General features: G+C 33.5%; 2 protein-coding genes across 2 annotated transcripts; one reads left to right on the top strand and one right to left on the bottom strand.

Annotated features, from left to right (window-relative positions):
• Positions 1 to 766: 766 nt before the first annotated feature.
• Positions 767 to 5,154, top strand: LOC106135136 (leukocyte receptor cluster member 8 homolog). Its single transcript, XM_013335343.2, has 5 exons — positions 767 to 1,839; positions 1,951 to 2,473; positions 2,699 to 2,903; positions 2,992 to 3,199; positions 4,537 to 5,154. Exons 1-5 carry the CDS (start codon positions 767 to 769, stop codon positions 4,697 to 4,699), a joined length of 2,172 nt encoding a protein of 723 aa, XP_013190797.1. The 3' UTR covers positions 4,700 to 5,154.
• On the bottom strand, positions 3,330 to 12,000 carry LOC106134931 (uncharacterized protein C16orf52 homolog A). Its single transcript, XM_013335077.2, has 3 exons — positions 11,671 to 12,000; positions 8,426 to 8,638; positions 3,330 to 7,389 (listed from the first exon to the last, which is right to left on the bottom strand). Exons 1-3 carry the CDS (start codon positions 11,771 to 11,773, stop codon positions 7,202 to 7,204), a joined length of 504 nt encoding a protein of 167 aa, XP_013190531.1. The 5' UTR covers positions 11,774 to 12,000; the 3' UTR covers positions 3,330 to 7,201.
• Between the last annotated feature and the right edge of the window lie 3,792 nt (positions 12,001 to 15,792).

The following is a 15,792-nucleotide window of genomic DNA, read 5'->3' on the forward strand; positions in this document are numbered from 1 at the left end:
ACCAATGCTCTTTGGACAAACTTTGCAAAAATATAAGTTTAATTAATCTTTTACCATTCATTCTATTTCTCTGTTGACTTATCTTTTTGAGCCGCATTTGGAAATAAATGTTTGAATGTTAATTCGACAATAGTTAAATATTTGAAGGCAATCTTATCAAGCTTAGGAAATTGAATTTTTAGATCTTACCAAATCTCTAAAGGATTTTGAATGAGCCTTCCTGCTACTGGTTCACGCAAACTGATCGATAATTCACCAGAAATTGCATTTTCTAGTCAAAAGTGATTCAAATCATCAAGTAGTGTTAAAATCATAGTTTTTAATAGTTTCCTCAAAAATGAAGCAAATATTCGATATTTCGATGAATAAATATATCGATATATTGAATACAATGAATGTTTGACAAAACATTGAATCAAACCGACACATCGTATGGAAAATATCGAATAAATTCGTTTTATCGATGTTATGAGAAAATCCCTATTAGACATATATATTAAATTAATATCTGTGCTGGTGCTGTGATTGTTTCTTCCTTTTCGAGTTGAAGATTTATCGCTATGTATTTAATTTTCATTTGAAGAGTTTAAAATATATAAAATAATCTTGTGTTTTGCGCCAGTAACAGTTACGCCGTTACAATTTATTTCAGAGCACAGACTCTTTTACTGCGATTGTAATAATTAATTGTTAAGTTAAACGGAGACGCCATTTTGTGCAAGGCAGACTATGATACCTATTGAATAATTTCTACAAAATACATCGAATGATGGCTGAAAATAATTCTAAAGAACCTCCTTTACAAACAATGAACGGGTTGCCTCCGAACCATAACCCATGGATGTATGGTTTGTACAACCACCAATACAACAGTTATCAGGGTGGTATGTACCACCCACCTTATTATAACCAATACTTTCATCAAATGAGCCACAATGGAGGATTTTCTAATAACACTACTCATCAATTTCAACCCAAGGACGGCAAGAATGAATTTGGTCACGTTCAATTCTCAAAACCACCTCCTCCGACTCCTTTGTTGGGCATGTCCCCATTGGACACCAGTCGGCCTTTCTTTAACCAGCCTCCTATCAGGTTTAATCTTAATGCTAATAGAAAATCTACTCCTATTCCGCAAAACGAAAATCCACTTTTGATCAATAGTATTGCTAAAAAGAAACGAAAGAAGGGAAATAAGTCATTTGAAGAGGGTCAGAATTCTAGTATATCTGATTCTTTACCTCCATTACCAGATCACCCTCCACCATTACCACCTTGTCCTCCCCCTCCTGACCTCCCTAAACCACCACCACCCCCTCTTGATGTTCCTCTTCCTCCTCCTTTAGCAACAGAAGATATACCAGAACCAGAAGAACCTATATGCGACGATAAAGCAAACGAATCTGATGTGGCTGTTAATAATGAATCATCAAATATTTTGAAATCTTCAACATTAAGTCAATCATCAGCTGGAACTTGGCCAGAGAGCTTAGAAAGATATATTAAACGATGTTATGAGAAATGTAAGACTGGTTTTGATCGGGATCAAATTGATATATGCTTAAAAGGTCGTATTACAGCTGCAGCTAATAAAGATGAAATATGGACTAGAAATTGGGATGAAGAGCCTATCCCTAGTGTTCACAGTGAACGAAATAATTTATTGGTTAAGCCTGTGCGTGGTTCTTTGTCTTTATATCAGAAATCAGAGAATGAACAAACAAAATCAAAACACAACTTGTCTTCACGGAGTTTTAGCAGTCACAGGAGTCCATCACAAAGAAGAAGAAGACAGCATTCTAGAAGCAAATCCAGAAGTCCTTCTAGGAAAAGATTGAGGTACTATAATCTTTTATATCTATTTTAAGAAAATATATTTTTAGCGTATAATGTATCTTGTAATGTATGTGTGTTAAATGTATGTGTATAGTCTTGAAAATTCATTTACAGTTCATCTTCAGCATCAAGTGATGAAATGGAAGAGAAGAAGACATTGAAGGGCAAGGGTCGTCAAAAAGTTAAAGACCGATTATCACTTGATACAAAGAAACCAGAAAAGTTCAAGAATTCTAAAAAGAAACAAGCTGCTATGAACAACCAGTTTATTGCTGAGGATGTTCAAGGAATAGCTGAAAAATTACAAAAACGAGCTGAAAGATTTGGAAATTCAAGTAATGTAGTACCCACCATAGCCAGTTCCATTCAACCAAGTAAGAGGGTGGAGCCAACTCATAAGAAACTGATTATTCAGGACGCAGAAGGAGAATATGAACTAAATAACATGCATATAGTTGGAACATGTTCAGATATAGAGAAATCATTCCTAAGATTAACAAAAGCACCAGAGGCTTGTGAAGTGAGACCAGTGCCAGTGTTAAAAAATTCTCTTAGGAATGTCAAAGAAAGATGGATAGATAGACAGGATTATAGATATGCATGTGATCAGTTAAAATCAATAAGACAAGATTTGACAGTAAGTACTCAATACAATAAACTCTGTTACATCAACTATTCCATTGGTAAAAACAGCATGTCATTCATACTTCTCATGCCATGATTGATTTTATTCAGCAAAGCTTTTGTAGTCTGCCAGCATTTAGTTAAAATAAATAATGGTAGGCAGTTATTGTTGATTTTTTTTCATAAGAAATAAAATAATATTTAAAAATAAAACTTATCTGTCATTATTCTATTTTAGGTACAAGGCATAAGAGATAATTTTACTGTGGAAGTGTATGAGACCCATGCTCGGATTGCCCTGGAAAAGGGTGACCATGAAGAGTTTAACCAGTGCCAAACTCAACTTAAGATGCTTTATGGCGAGCTACCTGCAAGCAGAACTAATACACCAGAGTTCACTGCTTATAGGATATTGTACTACATTTTTACAAAAAACACATTAGGTTAGTAACAAAATTGTGTATCCACTGCAATTTGGTCTTTATATTTTAATACACCTGATTTTGCACTACAGCATTTGTTTTGTTGCAGATCTAACAACTATATTTCAGTTTCTTTCCAAGGAAGACAGAGAAAATGAATGTATTAAACATGCTTTACAAACCAGATGTGCTTGGGCCACAGGCAACCTTCACAAGTTTTTCTTATTGTATAAAACTGCACCATTAATGGCTGGTTACCTGATGGACTGGTTTGTGGAGAGGGAACGCAAAGTGTATTTGAAATACATCATAAAGTCGTATGTCTATTGTTAAATTCTATTTATTAGCTTTAATGTTTTCATTTTAAAGTCATATTGATTTGATTTCAAATAGCATCAGGATGTTTGTTTTTTTTTTTGTATGGCTTATTTATTTTTTCAGAAAATATTTCGTGCATGCTTATTATTTAGTATAAGTATTTTAAATTGAAACATAAATATATCTCCATTTTAAATTATCACTGAGATATTAGAGGTATTTTGACCGATATTTTTATCTCGACTGGCTGTGCATAAGGGTGTGTTGGTCCTAACATTAATGAATGGAAGTGAAAGTTGGAAATGGCAAAAGAAGCATGAAAGCAGAATAAATGCAGTGGAAATGAGAGCGTTAAGGAGTATGATGGGTGTGAAATTGAGTGTCTGGATAAGGAACAGCGTGATAAGGGAATGTTGTGAGGTGAAAGAAGATGTAGTTACTGGAATAGAAAAGGGTATGTTAAGATGGTTTGGTCATGTGGAGAGGATGAATGAAAGCAGGTTGACTAAGCAGATATACAAGGAGAGTGTGGAGGGAGGAGAGATCAAATTAAGGATGTCCTGGTAATGGGTCAGGTCAAGAGTACCCGAAACCGCCGAGCTTGCATGAAAATAGTTATGAATGTAGATGAAGCGAAGAAAGTATGCAGAGATCGTGGCAAGTGGATATATATAGTCTCCTTCTGTCCCTCCGGGAAAGAGGAGTGTTTTTATGTATGTATTTTTATTCAAAGTTATTGACAGGTTGTCCATACTATAATTTTAAATTAAAAAGTATCTGTCTTTTACATGCCTAAAACCGCTATAATAATTTTTAATTTGTTATATCAAGATATGAGGTTAACATAGGCTATAATTTCGCGGGCAAGGTCTCAGATAATAGATAATGATATCGTGCACTTACATTACAAGAAATAACAATTTTTTAAATCAAATAACATCCAGTTGGTTCAGTTTGTTCATTAAATTAAATTGACTATGTAGATCTCTTAAAAGTAGGTACCCGGATAAACACGGTGTAATTTGACACTAACTGACACATGTTTGTAAACAACCGACCTGTCAATCGATAATCGATGCTGAGGGGAATTAAAATTTAAAATAAGAAATGAATGTTTCTAACCACAGGGATGGATGGATAAGTAGTGCTAATTTTAATCTGTAATCTCAAAAAGTATATATCTCACTTATCTATTTTAGTTTATTAACACAACATGCAAAATCAATTTTAGTCAGTAGGTATATTTATTTATTTTTCAACAATAATGTGCGTTTAGTTCCAGGTTCATCAACTGTCCATTTATTGTGTTTGTATTAATATTTCTTTATATGTGCAGCTACAGGCAGTCAGTACCTGTGGACTTCATCGTTCGAGAGTTGGCGTTTGAATCCAGCGCTAAGGCACTAGAGTTCTTAAATCATTTTCCTCTCACTTACATTGGCAGCAATCAGTCTCAAATCGATTGCAAAGCCAGCCTCCCAGCAATTGCTAATATTTAACATTTTCTGTTAGACAGCCGTCCTGTATATGTAGCATGTTGTTGCGTGGTGATGTAACAAGCTACCGCGGCCACAGGATTCGACGCTTGACCCTTGTCGTTCCCAGACACATATTATGCTCACCTTATTTTGATCAGCTTAACTAGGATGAGGCGGCAAAACAACAAAACACATTGCAACTTCAGATATTCAATTGAAAATTAGAGGCAGTATTCGTCGGAAGGAATCTACATCAATGTGAAGTGATAACAGAGTTGGGAGTTTTAGTGTGAATATGAACAATGAGCAGTGCAAGACTTACAAAAGACAATTCAATACATGTTACTAAACGGATTTAAAGTGTTGTTTTAGTTTTCGTCCTGCAAGATTTATGTAAATATGTATCGTAAATTTAATTTTATTTATATCAATACATGCATGCAGAATGTCACATAAATATTATTACATTATTTTAACTCTAACTTCTGTTATTTATGTACCCACATAATCAACTACGAGAATGTCTCAAACTTATGTTAGCCACGTGAGAATTATACAGTTCGCAAATCTATACCGTCGATACATCGATTCTTCATCCCAACTAATACGAATGCCATAAAGAACATTTACTTTTCATCCCGCCAAAAACGTGTGCGTGACTCCAGCAGGAAGTTTCGTTCTAGACCCTCCTGAGTATACTAAATAATTAATGCATTATCTCGTGTAAATGTGCGCGAAATATAAAATTTGTGCACATAACCGTTTCGGAAATAAACAGAAAAAACAAATTCTGCTGGAGAAACGCTGTTCCAGCAGGAAGATTTTTCCTCCTGGAGCCGGAGAAGCAAGTAATGAATATCAGCAGATAGCTTATATTTCAGCAAAAAAAGTGCAGCAAAAATTTAATTTGTGCGCCATAGGGTTTTAGAGTTATTTAGTTTCCTGCTGGAGTCACGTTTTGCAGAAAGCTGTATCTCGGAAACCATTGAATATGCGACCTTGGCTTAAACATATAGGTAATTAATAGTGCTAATTTAATCTACTGTTTAAGAGTAATCGGAAATCCTAGAAGTAATTGATAAAGCCTTCTAGCGCTTAAACGGAAGCACTAAGAAGCTTACTGAAAGCTGCATTTAGGTCGCCTTGGTATTCTTAACAGATATAATAAGTTTCAGGAAAGTTCGTTCACGCATCTATCAGTAATTTAACTTTGACTAACAACCTATTCAACCAAAGATATATATGTACACAACAAATTAATACTTACTTAGAAATACATGTCCTGAAAATTTCAGCTCTAGATAATGCGCATTTATCTAGATATATATGACGCAGAGAAATGAGGATATCAGAAATTTCACGAAATCCCTAGGTATACCACGAAATCACGGAAGATGGTGAATAATCCTATTTAATACATCTTCTTACTAAAAAATTATTAGTGATATGACAAAATACTATTTCAATCTAGTGATATATAATTTCACTCATCTCAATCTAGTGAAATAAAGAATAAAAAAGGTTCGTGCTAAGTCCTTTTAAAAGTACTTACATAATTATTAACCTAACCTAAGCTTTTTTTACGTGTGGAAAGACCTTCGTCTACCCGGCCGGGTACGGGAAGCCGGACGGGTTTTGTGGGGCTTGAACCCACTAAAACCACACGGTGCCATCGCCTACCGCTTTGTTGTAAGGAGCATGGACGTTATATATACAATGGACGATTTTTACTCGGAGGTATCCATATTTCTGACATTTCACTAGATTTAATTTAGTGAAACGACATTTCACTGACTATTTTAGTAAGAAGGCGTCGTAAATAAGAATATTCAACATATGCCGTGATTTCGTGACATCCCTAGGGATTTCGCGAAATCTCTAGATACTTCATTTTCCTGCGACATATACAAAAAAAAAAAACATAACCTCAATTACTAGCTAACCGACCAAATTCGAATTGGCACAAAAAAGCGACGGATTCATACATTTCAATGACATTCATAACCGATTCATTGCGTACCACACTTTTTAAGACTTTTCCACATGGCGGCTAACAAATCTTCTGTGACGCCTCCGTGCGTCAGCCGCCACTCATTAAAGTGACGCCTTTACGCGTCTTCAGCCATGAGCGAACACATTTTGCTTCATGGTACGAATTTGGCTTGTCTATCTTGCTTGGCTGTCTTGGTCTATTAATATACAATTTTTGACATACATTTTTTATTATTTTACCCTACATACAGGGATAATTACTCTTAATATTTTTAAAATTTTGTAAATTTTATTCAAACCAATAAATAAAACAATTTTTTTTATTACATTGATAAATTGCATTAAATTTATTCTTAAATATACCTTACCTCTAGAGAACCAGATATAACAGATTCCTGTTTTGCCTAGGCAGGTGGTTATATTTATATTTTTTTTATATCTAAGGAAAAATACTTTTATTATTTATAAGTTTCCATATTTTTTCCTTTGATGTTGAATTGATACTATTTCCGTGTTGGAATATCTTGACTCTTAAAAATGTGGGAGACAAACCTTTCCAGCAAACAATTCTGATATCACTGTTATCCAAAGTGAGAGAACAAATAATATGTATGAAATTCCCACTTGGTGGCTATTAGGCAGTTGGTATGGCTGGCCTCCAATTTCATCTACATGGAAGCCCATAGGGAAAATCACTGCAGCAAGACAGAAAACAACCACTGGAAAAATAAAACATTCATATAATACATACTTATGTACTTCAAAAGGAATATTAATATTTTACTAACTAACTACTACTAGGTACTTTAAAAGCTCTACTAAACTGATTTTGATCCCCCATGAACTTAATGATTCTATTGACAGATCCTCAATCAAATTACATCAAAATCAAATCAACGGTTATTTACATCTATACTAATATTATAAAGCTGAAGAGTTTGTTTTGTTTGTTTGCTTTGTTTGTTTATTTGTTTGTTTAAACGCGCTAATCTCAGAAACTACTGAACCGATTTGAATAATTCTTTCACTGTTAGATAGTCTATTTATCGAGGAAGGCTATAGGCTACATTTTATCCCGGATTTCCTACGGGAAACGTCAACAATGCAGGTGAAAGTTGAATGAGTCGGCCATCTGCGAGCTTTCCACGCGAACGCTGCGCAAACCAACAAAGATATAGAAAAACAATGTACTAAAGATGTGAAGTACTCATTTTTTGCCACAAAAAAGTCCGCGAGAGCATATATCTATCTCTTAAGGTTTACTTACAATAACCACTTTTATGTTCATTTTTTAAGATTATTTTTTCATTATAAACATAAGTTATTTTGAAACCAATTTTCTTTAATTCAGTATTAATCCTTATCCAAATAAATATGTTTATTACTTTCGGCTTTTCATGTAGACTAAAATTGCCATTTACAGTATATAAATCAGACGAATAGGTTTTGAGATATAGTCGTTATAAGCAATTTGCAGCGAAACATTTAATACGGCGAACCAGCGTTTTTTCTAATACGCGTGAACGCCTGACCGCCTGAGGAGGATGTTTGCAAAAATAAATAAATATGATGCCCAAAATAACTATTCCACGCGGACGAAGTCGCGGGCACAGCTAGTCTTACATAAAGTATGTATTTTCGCCTTTAGTTAATTAACAGACCTTACTGGCTTTACTTGCTCGGTTTAAAAAGATTAGTTTTCTAATTAAATAGGTATATAAGTTAAGATTAAAATTAAAAATTATATTTACTCACTTGCTGCAAATCCAACCCAACGGGCATATGAGATCACATTTCTATCAAAATGACTTGATGCAAGCAGTATTACTGTTGTTGTTATGCAAATACAACCAATAAATATACATATTAGAGCAAGCAGCCACTCGGGCTGCAGGTCTGGAGTGAAACAAACTTGTGGTCTGTTGTACAATGTTATGCAAGACCACATTAGACCAAGGCGTGTGTCACCTAAAAACAAGTATAGAAAATAGATAAAAATTACCAATTTCCCAAAATTGGATACATCGGTTATTGACAATAATATTAGTCTATCCATTACCGTCTTCGAAAGTGCATGTGAAAGAAGCGAAACAAACACTGCAGCATTTTCATCGGACGTCAATTTACAAATCAAAAATCTTAAATGTACCGTGGACAAATGCACATTGTCTACATTTAAAAAAAAATAGTAAATAAGTAAAAAACTAGCGTAAAATCACAGCTTTTTTTAGTTGCTATCAATATTTTTGTTATTATATTTAATTTTACACTTTTTTTAACAAATCACTATAAGTATATTCGATCAGAGGTTTATGAAAATTTTTCTAATTGATTTGTAGGAATTAAACCCAGTTATGTAAGAATTAATTCATAAAATAGATAGTTTGTGTCTTTATAATAGGGATGTGGACTGTACTCAAATAAGTATAAAATTTTACCACGAAAAGGTAATTTCTATAGTAAAAATAATAAAAAACACAATATTTTCCTCAATAAACAAGGGATTATTTTTTTATTTAATAAAATGTAATTAAATATTTCATCCTCAAGTCACGTGACAATGAACACCAATCAAAATGCGTGATGTCACGCGTTGCAATACAAGAATTTTCGCTGTCAAATACTATGGTGTTTGTTGATATTTGGATCATATTATTACCGTGATTACCGTCCGATTATCTTAGCCACGGAAATACTTTGTGTAGAATGAGTCTGTTCTTTTTCTCTTTCACATTCCGCTATTGATTCCAATCTTTGCCTTTTAACTGCTAATAGTCGAGTTGTTATGTTTTTGGTTCGTCTTTTCTATCGGGTTGACATGCATACTTTCTTGGCACACAACCTGCTCTCAGTCTGATCTGGGATACTGTGCCCATCAAATGATATTCTGGATAATTCTCCATATCATTGGCAACTATAATGAAACTACGAAACATTGTTTACTTTATTTCTAACCTAAAAATTCGAGTTTTCGTCTTTGAAAACTTGAAGAGTTAAATTATTTTAATACAAGTAAATGTAACAAATATTATCAAACTTACATCAAAATGATCCTCACAGAAATACATTTTACTTTGTGTAGATACAAGTGCCGGATGCCGACGGGCTAATTGAAGCCAATTTTTCAGCATCGTTTTTGTACGTGGAACGTGAATAAACAGTTTTTCAGGTGTTTTTATAGTTGTAATTTTACACTGCGGCACCGCACAATATTTATAAAATTTTGAATTCATATTATTATCACACAACTATGAAATAACTATTCATTACATACAACTTCGACAATATTTTATAACGCGTGACGTCACTGCGGCCGTTTGACAGGTACCCGCGTTTTAGCGCGAAATTTTAAATAAATAATTTTAAAGGTATTACTTCAAATAAAAAAATAATAATAAATAGTTTGGGTTATATTCGGTACTTATGCATGGTTTTAAACACTTTCCCAAAAATATTCCACATCCCTATTGGAAGAGGAAAACAGTTTACAGTTGCGCATTTTAAATCATAGATGGCGTTAGTAATAGAATATAATTTTTTAAGTTGAAACTCATAATGTACTTTTTATAAATAACAAATAGTATAAAAAGAAAACCTTCATATCAAATTATTATGCTAAAGTCCAAACTCAAAGGTCTAAGTACCTTTTTTTCACAAAGTGTGGGTTTGCTTTGCTCCCTGCCCAATTAATGATTTCAATACAAATATTAACTATATCAAATTGAATCTCTTATTTATACAGTATGAATATATCATATTACTCTATGTTATGACAAAAATTCACATGCATATTATATGGCTATTATGTCAAACTCAGGCCAAACATGTTTTGTTTATCATTAATATAATTCTAATGAATGGTTCTGGATCCGAAGGACTTTGACAGGCTACCAGAAGAGGCGTGCGAGGTTGAGAAAGACATGCTCGACCTCGCGTACGGCCTAACGGATACCTCGCACCTCGGGTGCCAAATTACCCTGACCAAGGATCTTGATGGGTTGGAGGTCAAGGTCCCGGAGACGATAAACGATGCCAGGAGTTGATGTTCAAGGATTTGATCGATTTTACTTAAATGACAAGGTCAAGGCGCCACCCTAGGCCAGGTTAAGTAATACCACAGAATATGTAAGAAATAGGCATAGTTATACAACGCAAGTAAGTCACATGGACTTTTCATATACAAATTTACCAATTTTTTTCTTTGGTAAAGCATGAACTTGGGATTCTTTTTTAGGCGATGGGCTAGCAACCTATCACTATTTGAATCTCAATTCTATCATTAAACCAAATAACTGAACGTGGCCATTCAGTCTTTTCAAGACCGTTGGCTCACACCGTCACCTAATGAATGGTTCTCTGGTATTACAAGCCGGGATTTCAGGACTTACTAAAGGATGACAGATTAATTTACCATACAGGCTGAATCCTTGTATCAGGTTAAGACTAAGTGCTACCACCAAGTATGAGCGCCATATTAATGGTTGCTTGTCAAGGAAAATAGATGAGATTGGAAAAAAGAACTGATCATCTGTAATTCTCGATCACAACAGATTAAGTTAGGACGAGTTAGTTATTCACTCACTCTGTTCCCACTCTTGTTTCTGTTGCCATATCTATAAGACTTGTTCAATGATGATAATAATTTAAAAAAAATATGTAATATAAATTATATTGTAACTTTTTGTGACTTACAATATTATTTACCTTTAAGAAAAGTAAAATTTTATTGTGTTGAAATTATGTTTAAATGGGCACAGCCATTGTAAGAACTAAGAACAAGTGAATACAATTACATACAAACATAATACATAGACTTATCTGAGAAATTGCGCTAAGTGTGACACTATAGAAGATTTGGACATAGTACACAAAGGGAAGTGGCACAGCTATCTCCCCATATCACTATATAATTTATACATGCTTTTATTATTGTATACTATGAAGTTATGTTTCTTGTTTAAATCCATGAAAATATTTGTATATTCCACATTTTATGTTACCTCCGACATCCGTTATTATCCAGTCAGGCATAGCTAAGCTTACTATTGCAAAAACATCTGCAGCCATGAAGAGTGTCCCTGATATCACTGTTAGTTTATCCATTTCGTTGTTGTGTACAGTATTCTAATTCAACTTATACGATAAGCATTATACTTCATATATCACTGTTAGTATTCTTTAATAGAAAGAGAGCAATTTAGGTGTTTTTTAAACTATTTACTGATTTCAAATAAGTGCTGTTTATGTTGTTTTTATTTTGTTCCAATAATCTCTATTCAGTTTGTGCCTATAGTATTAGTACCACAAACTAGAGATACTCACGTAACATCGATATATCGAATTTATTCGATGTTTTCCATACGATGTGTCGGTTTGATTCAATGTTATGTCAAACATTTATTGTATTCAATATATCGATATATTTGTTCATAGAAATATCGGATATTTTCTTCATTTTTGTGGAATCTATTAAAAACTCTATGATTTTAACACTACTTGATGATTTCAATCACATTTGACTAGATAATGCAATATCTGATGAATTATCGATCTGCTTGCTTAGTCCAATAGCAGGAAGGCCAATGAAAATCCTTTAGAGATTTGACAAGATCTAAAAATTAAATATCGTAAGCTTTTTAAGATTGCCTTCAAATATTTAACTATTGTCGACTTAACATCCAAACATTTATTTCCAAATGGGGCTCAAATAGTTAGTCAACAGAGAAATAGAATGAAAGGATAATTAAACTTATATTTTTGCAGTTTGTCCAAAGATAATTGGTCTTTAATAGGTAAAGTGAAAGTTAGTTTTGCCGGTAGATTAGCTAGAACTAAGTATGTCTTTTTCTTTTATTGTTTTGAAGTTTTCTGGTAAGTAATAAAATATTTCTATTAATTTGTCGTATAGGCATAACTCATCTCAGTCATCTCACCACTACAATTCCGTTCAAGTAGCACTCATAGAAAATTACTAGTTTAGCTATGTTACTCTGGTCTCTGATTCTACATTCACACATACGAAACCAACGACCACAAACTTTGAGCATTTTACTGAAAAAATGTAATATAAAACCTTAGTGGAAAGTTTTCGATATTGAAGAAGTGACGATGGTTTCTAGTGATATATCGATAAATATCTGTGCTGGGAACCGATGTTTTCTATCGAATACTAGCGGACCCGACAGACTTCGTTCTGTCAAAAAGATTTGTAATATGACAGTTTTTTGTTCCTATCTATTAGATCTACTTTGCTTAGACAACAGTGAACTTTATACATTAGCAATAAAGCTCAAATTGACTGTACGTATTAGTTAGAAAACTTTTGTATGGGATAAAGAAAAGGACTGTTTTTAAGGTTTTTCAGGCAATTATTTGGTATTTTTTCGTCGTAAAAACCATCCTTGAGCTTCGACAAATATTAAAAAAAAGATTTGGCCACATTGGTCCAGGCGTTCTTGAGTTATGCGCTTACCAACACATTTAGCGATTCATTTTTATATATAAAGAAGAAGATAAATGTACACCCCTACCACAAACTAAATAGAGATTTGATTAGTAGGTACCTAGTAAAAGGATCAATGTTTCGGCAACGCTAGGCTAGAGACGATTAAGGCAGACCTTGTTAACGTTACCAATTAACACTAAAAGTAACAATAAATAATGTAATTTTCAAAAAATAATTAAATTACGGATATCACGCCTATAACCGCCGTGCTATGTGGTTCCCGGCACCAATACAAAAAAGAATAGGACCACTCCATCTCGTTCCCATGGATGTCGTAAAAGGCGACTAAGGGATAGGCTTATAAACTTGGGATTCTTCTTTTAGGCGATGGGCTAGCAACCCGTCACTATTTGAATCTCAATTCTATCATTAAACAGCTGAACGTGGCCTATCAGTCTTCTCAAGACTGTTGGCTCGGTCTACCCCGTAAGGGATAAAGACGTGTTCATATGTATGTATGTATGTATGTACGCCTATAACGGGGTCACCGTCATAGGCGTGATTTATATATATAATTTAATCTTATAACGTTATACAACGATATTAAATTACGTTATATATTGTTAGGTACCTAAAAACTTTAAGAATAGCGATACCATTTAACTTTATATATAATGTTACCAATTACCGATATGAATATCGTTAACGTTATGTGAAGTGAATATCTGTTTTGTTTTATAAAAGATAGGTAACCGAAGTTTGTCTGTCACAATCACAACGCAACTGTACAATACGCGACACGATTTGTTCTCACTAGTTCGATTCAGTAGTTCGATCATCGAACTAGTGAGAATTTTTTTTCTCATTTGTTCGACCGTCGAACTAGTGAGAATGTTTGTTCTCACTAGTTCGATCCGTTAACTTATTATTATTATTAATCGAGAAGCAAGAACATTAAGTACCGATATAATAGATATTGGTCACAAATACATACATTGTATAGGTAATTATAAAATGAAAATCTTTTAGGTATATTTTGTAGGTATAATTATTATTTAAGTATTATTATAATATAGTAAACGTCAAAATCACAATGTTGCATAATTAGATTATTTATTGTAAACATAATATTTAGGAACAACTATAGGTATTGTCTTTGGCCAAATACGTAGATGAAAAATATTTTTCTGTCTTGCTTGTCTCAACAAGCTTAATCAGAAACTAAAAAGAAACTAAAAAAATGCCAAAAATGCTTCAAAATTACAAATGTACAAAATTAGGTATAGGTATAGACATAACATTCATAAACATAACTTTGATAAAATATACATGATTAAATATATTTTTCTCTGTCTTACTTATCTCAATAAGCAGAGAGCGAAAAAACTTTGAATTTGTGTATTCCACCAAAGGATATATGTATATTGAACATTATATTAGGTACATTGGTTACGAAATCAAAAAAATAATGTAATAATCAAATACTCAATTATTTTGTCACATTGAATCTCAATGTAACTATAATTATCGCATCTTTTCTAAAAAGTGCCCTACACCAATTTCTCCGCATATTAATTGCATTTGAGCATCAATAATGTAATCGTCATTGAATAAATCAGTTTTTCTCCTTTTACAACGTTTGTTTGATGTTGAAGGTCTCTGAAGAATGTCATTTTGATATGAAGACAATAAGGAATCGTCCCGTAAAATATGTAATATTTGCAATAGGTTTACATGCCCTTTCGTTACAAGGTTATTTATTTTATGGTGCCATCCTTCTATTGCATTATTTGTTCGGTGGCGTTCGCCATAAACCGACCAAATTCTATGATAATCACCCTTCATCCAGTATTTATCGAAATAATCTTTAAACTTAATTATAGATTCGCAATTCTTCTTCATTTCGTTTTGAATATACGCCCATCCTGAAACAATTTCATTTTCTGGAAGCAATGCCAAGTTGGCGCATAATGAAATTATTCTTCTGTTGCGTTTGTCTTTAGTTAAACCCAGGGTTTTTGCTTTGCGCCACAAGCTGTTCACGTAATGGTAGTAGCAACCTTTGACTGTAACATTCAATGTTTTCAACGCTTTCATTGTGCCTTCTTCGAAATCTATCGTGACTTTAGCAGGCTTCCACTCTGGAATTTGGGACCCAATTAAATCAAATAAAAGTGAGTAAGCTTTTTTGGTCCTGTGACTCATGAAAGCGTACACCAAAGGGATGACATTCGTGTTATTTGTATCACTGCCGATGTCTCCGTGAATTGTAAAAAGTTGCTGAAAAGGTGTCGGACATGATTTAAAGGTCCCATCCATAAAGATGTGTTTAATTTTTTTTATAATTTCTCGGGCATCATTTGAACAAAACACTAATATTCTCATTTTTTTATGACTGTAATCAGCGAGTAAGAAATCTGAAAAAGTACTAGGAACTTCGACTTCCTCAACAGTCTTTGCATTTATTTTTTTTACGTGTGCTAACTTATTTCTCCTTCTGTAAATGCGTGACTTCATTTCACAAAATTCAGGTACACTCTTAGAAGCTAAATGCAGGCCTTGATTTTTTAATGTAATTAAAGCTCTGTTGTAGACCCTAGGAGCTGGTTCTCTTCCCGTAGCTGCTTCTTCGCAAGCATTATTTAAAATAACATTGACTGTATTTCGTGTTTCATCT

Source organism: Amyelois transitella, chromosome 11 (genome assembly GCF_032362555.1).
Source record: "Amyelois transitella isolate CPQ chromosome 11, ilAmyTran1.1, whole genome shotgun sequence".
Classification (NCBI taxonomy): domain Eukaryota; kingdom Metazoa; phylum Arthropoda; class Insecta; order Lepidoptera; family Pyralidae; genus Amyelois; species Amyelois transitella.

Excerpts from the sequence above, each read along its gene's own strand:
- LOC106134931 (XM_013335077.2), bottom strand. The coding sequence starts at position 11,773 with ATGGATAAACTAACAGTGATATCAGGGACACTCTTCATGGCTGCAGAT. Across the intron at positions 8,639-11,670 it reads GATAATAACGGATGTCGGAG|GTGACACACGCCTTGGTCTA; the intron begins GTAACATAAAAT and ends ACTTGTTTTTAG. Across the intron at positions 7,390-8,425 it reads TTGGGTTGGATTTGCAGCAA|TGGTTGTTTTCTGTCTTGCT; the intron begins GTGAGTAAATAT and ends TTATTTTTCCAG.
- LOC106135136 (XM_013335343.2), top strand. The coding sequence starts at position 767 with ATGATGGCTGAAAATAATTCTAAAGAACCTCCTTTACAAACAATGAAC. Across the intron at positions 2,904-2,991 it reads TTTTACAAAAAACACATTAG|ATCTAACAACTATATTTCAG; the intron begins GTTAGTAACAAA and ends GTTTTGTTGCAG. Across the intron at positions 3,200-4,536 it reads TTGAAATACATCATAAAGTC|CTACAGGCAGTCAGTACCTG; the intron begins GTATGTCTATTG and ends TTATATGTGCAG.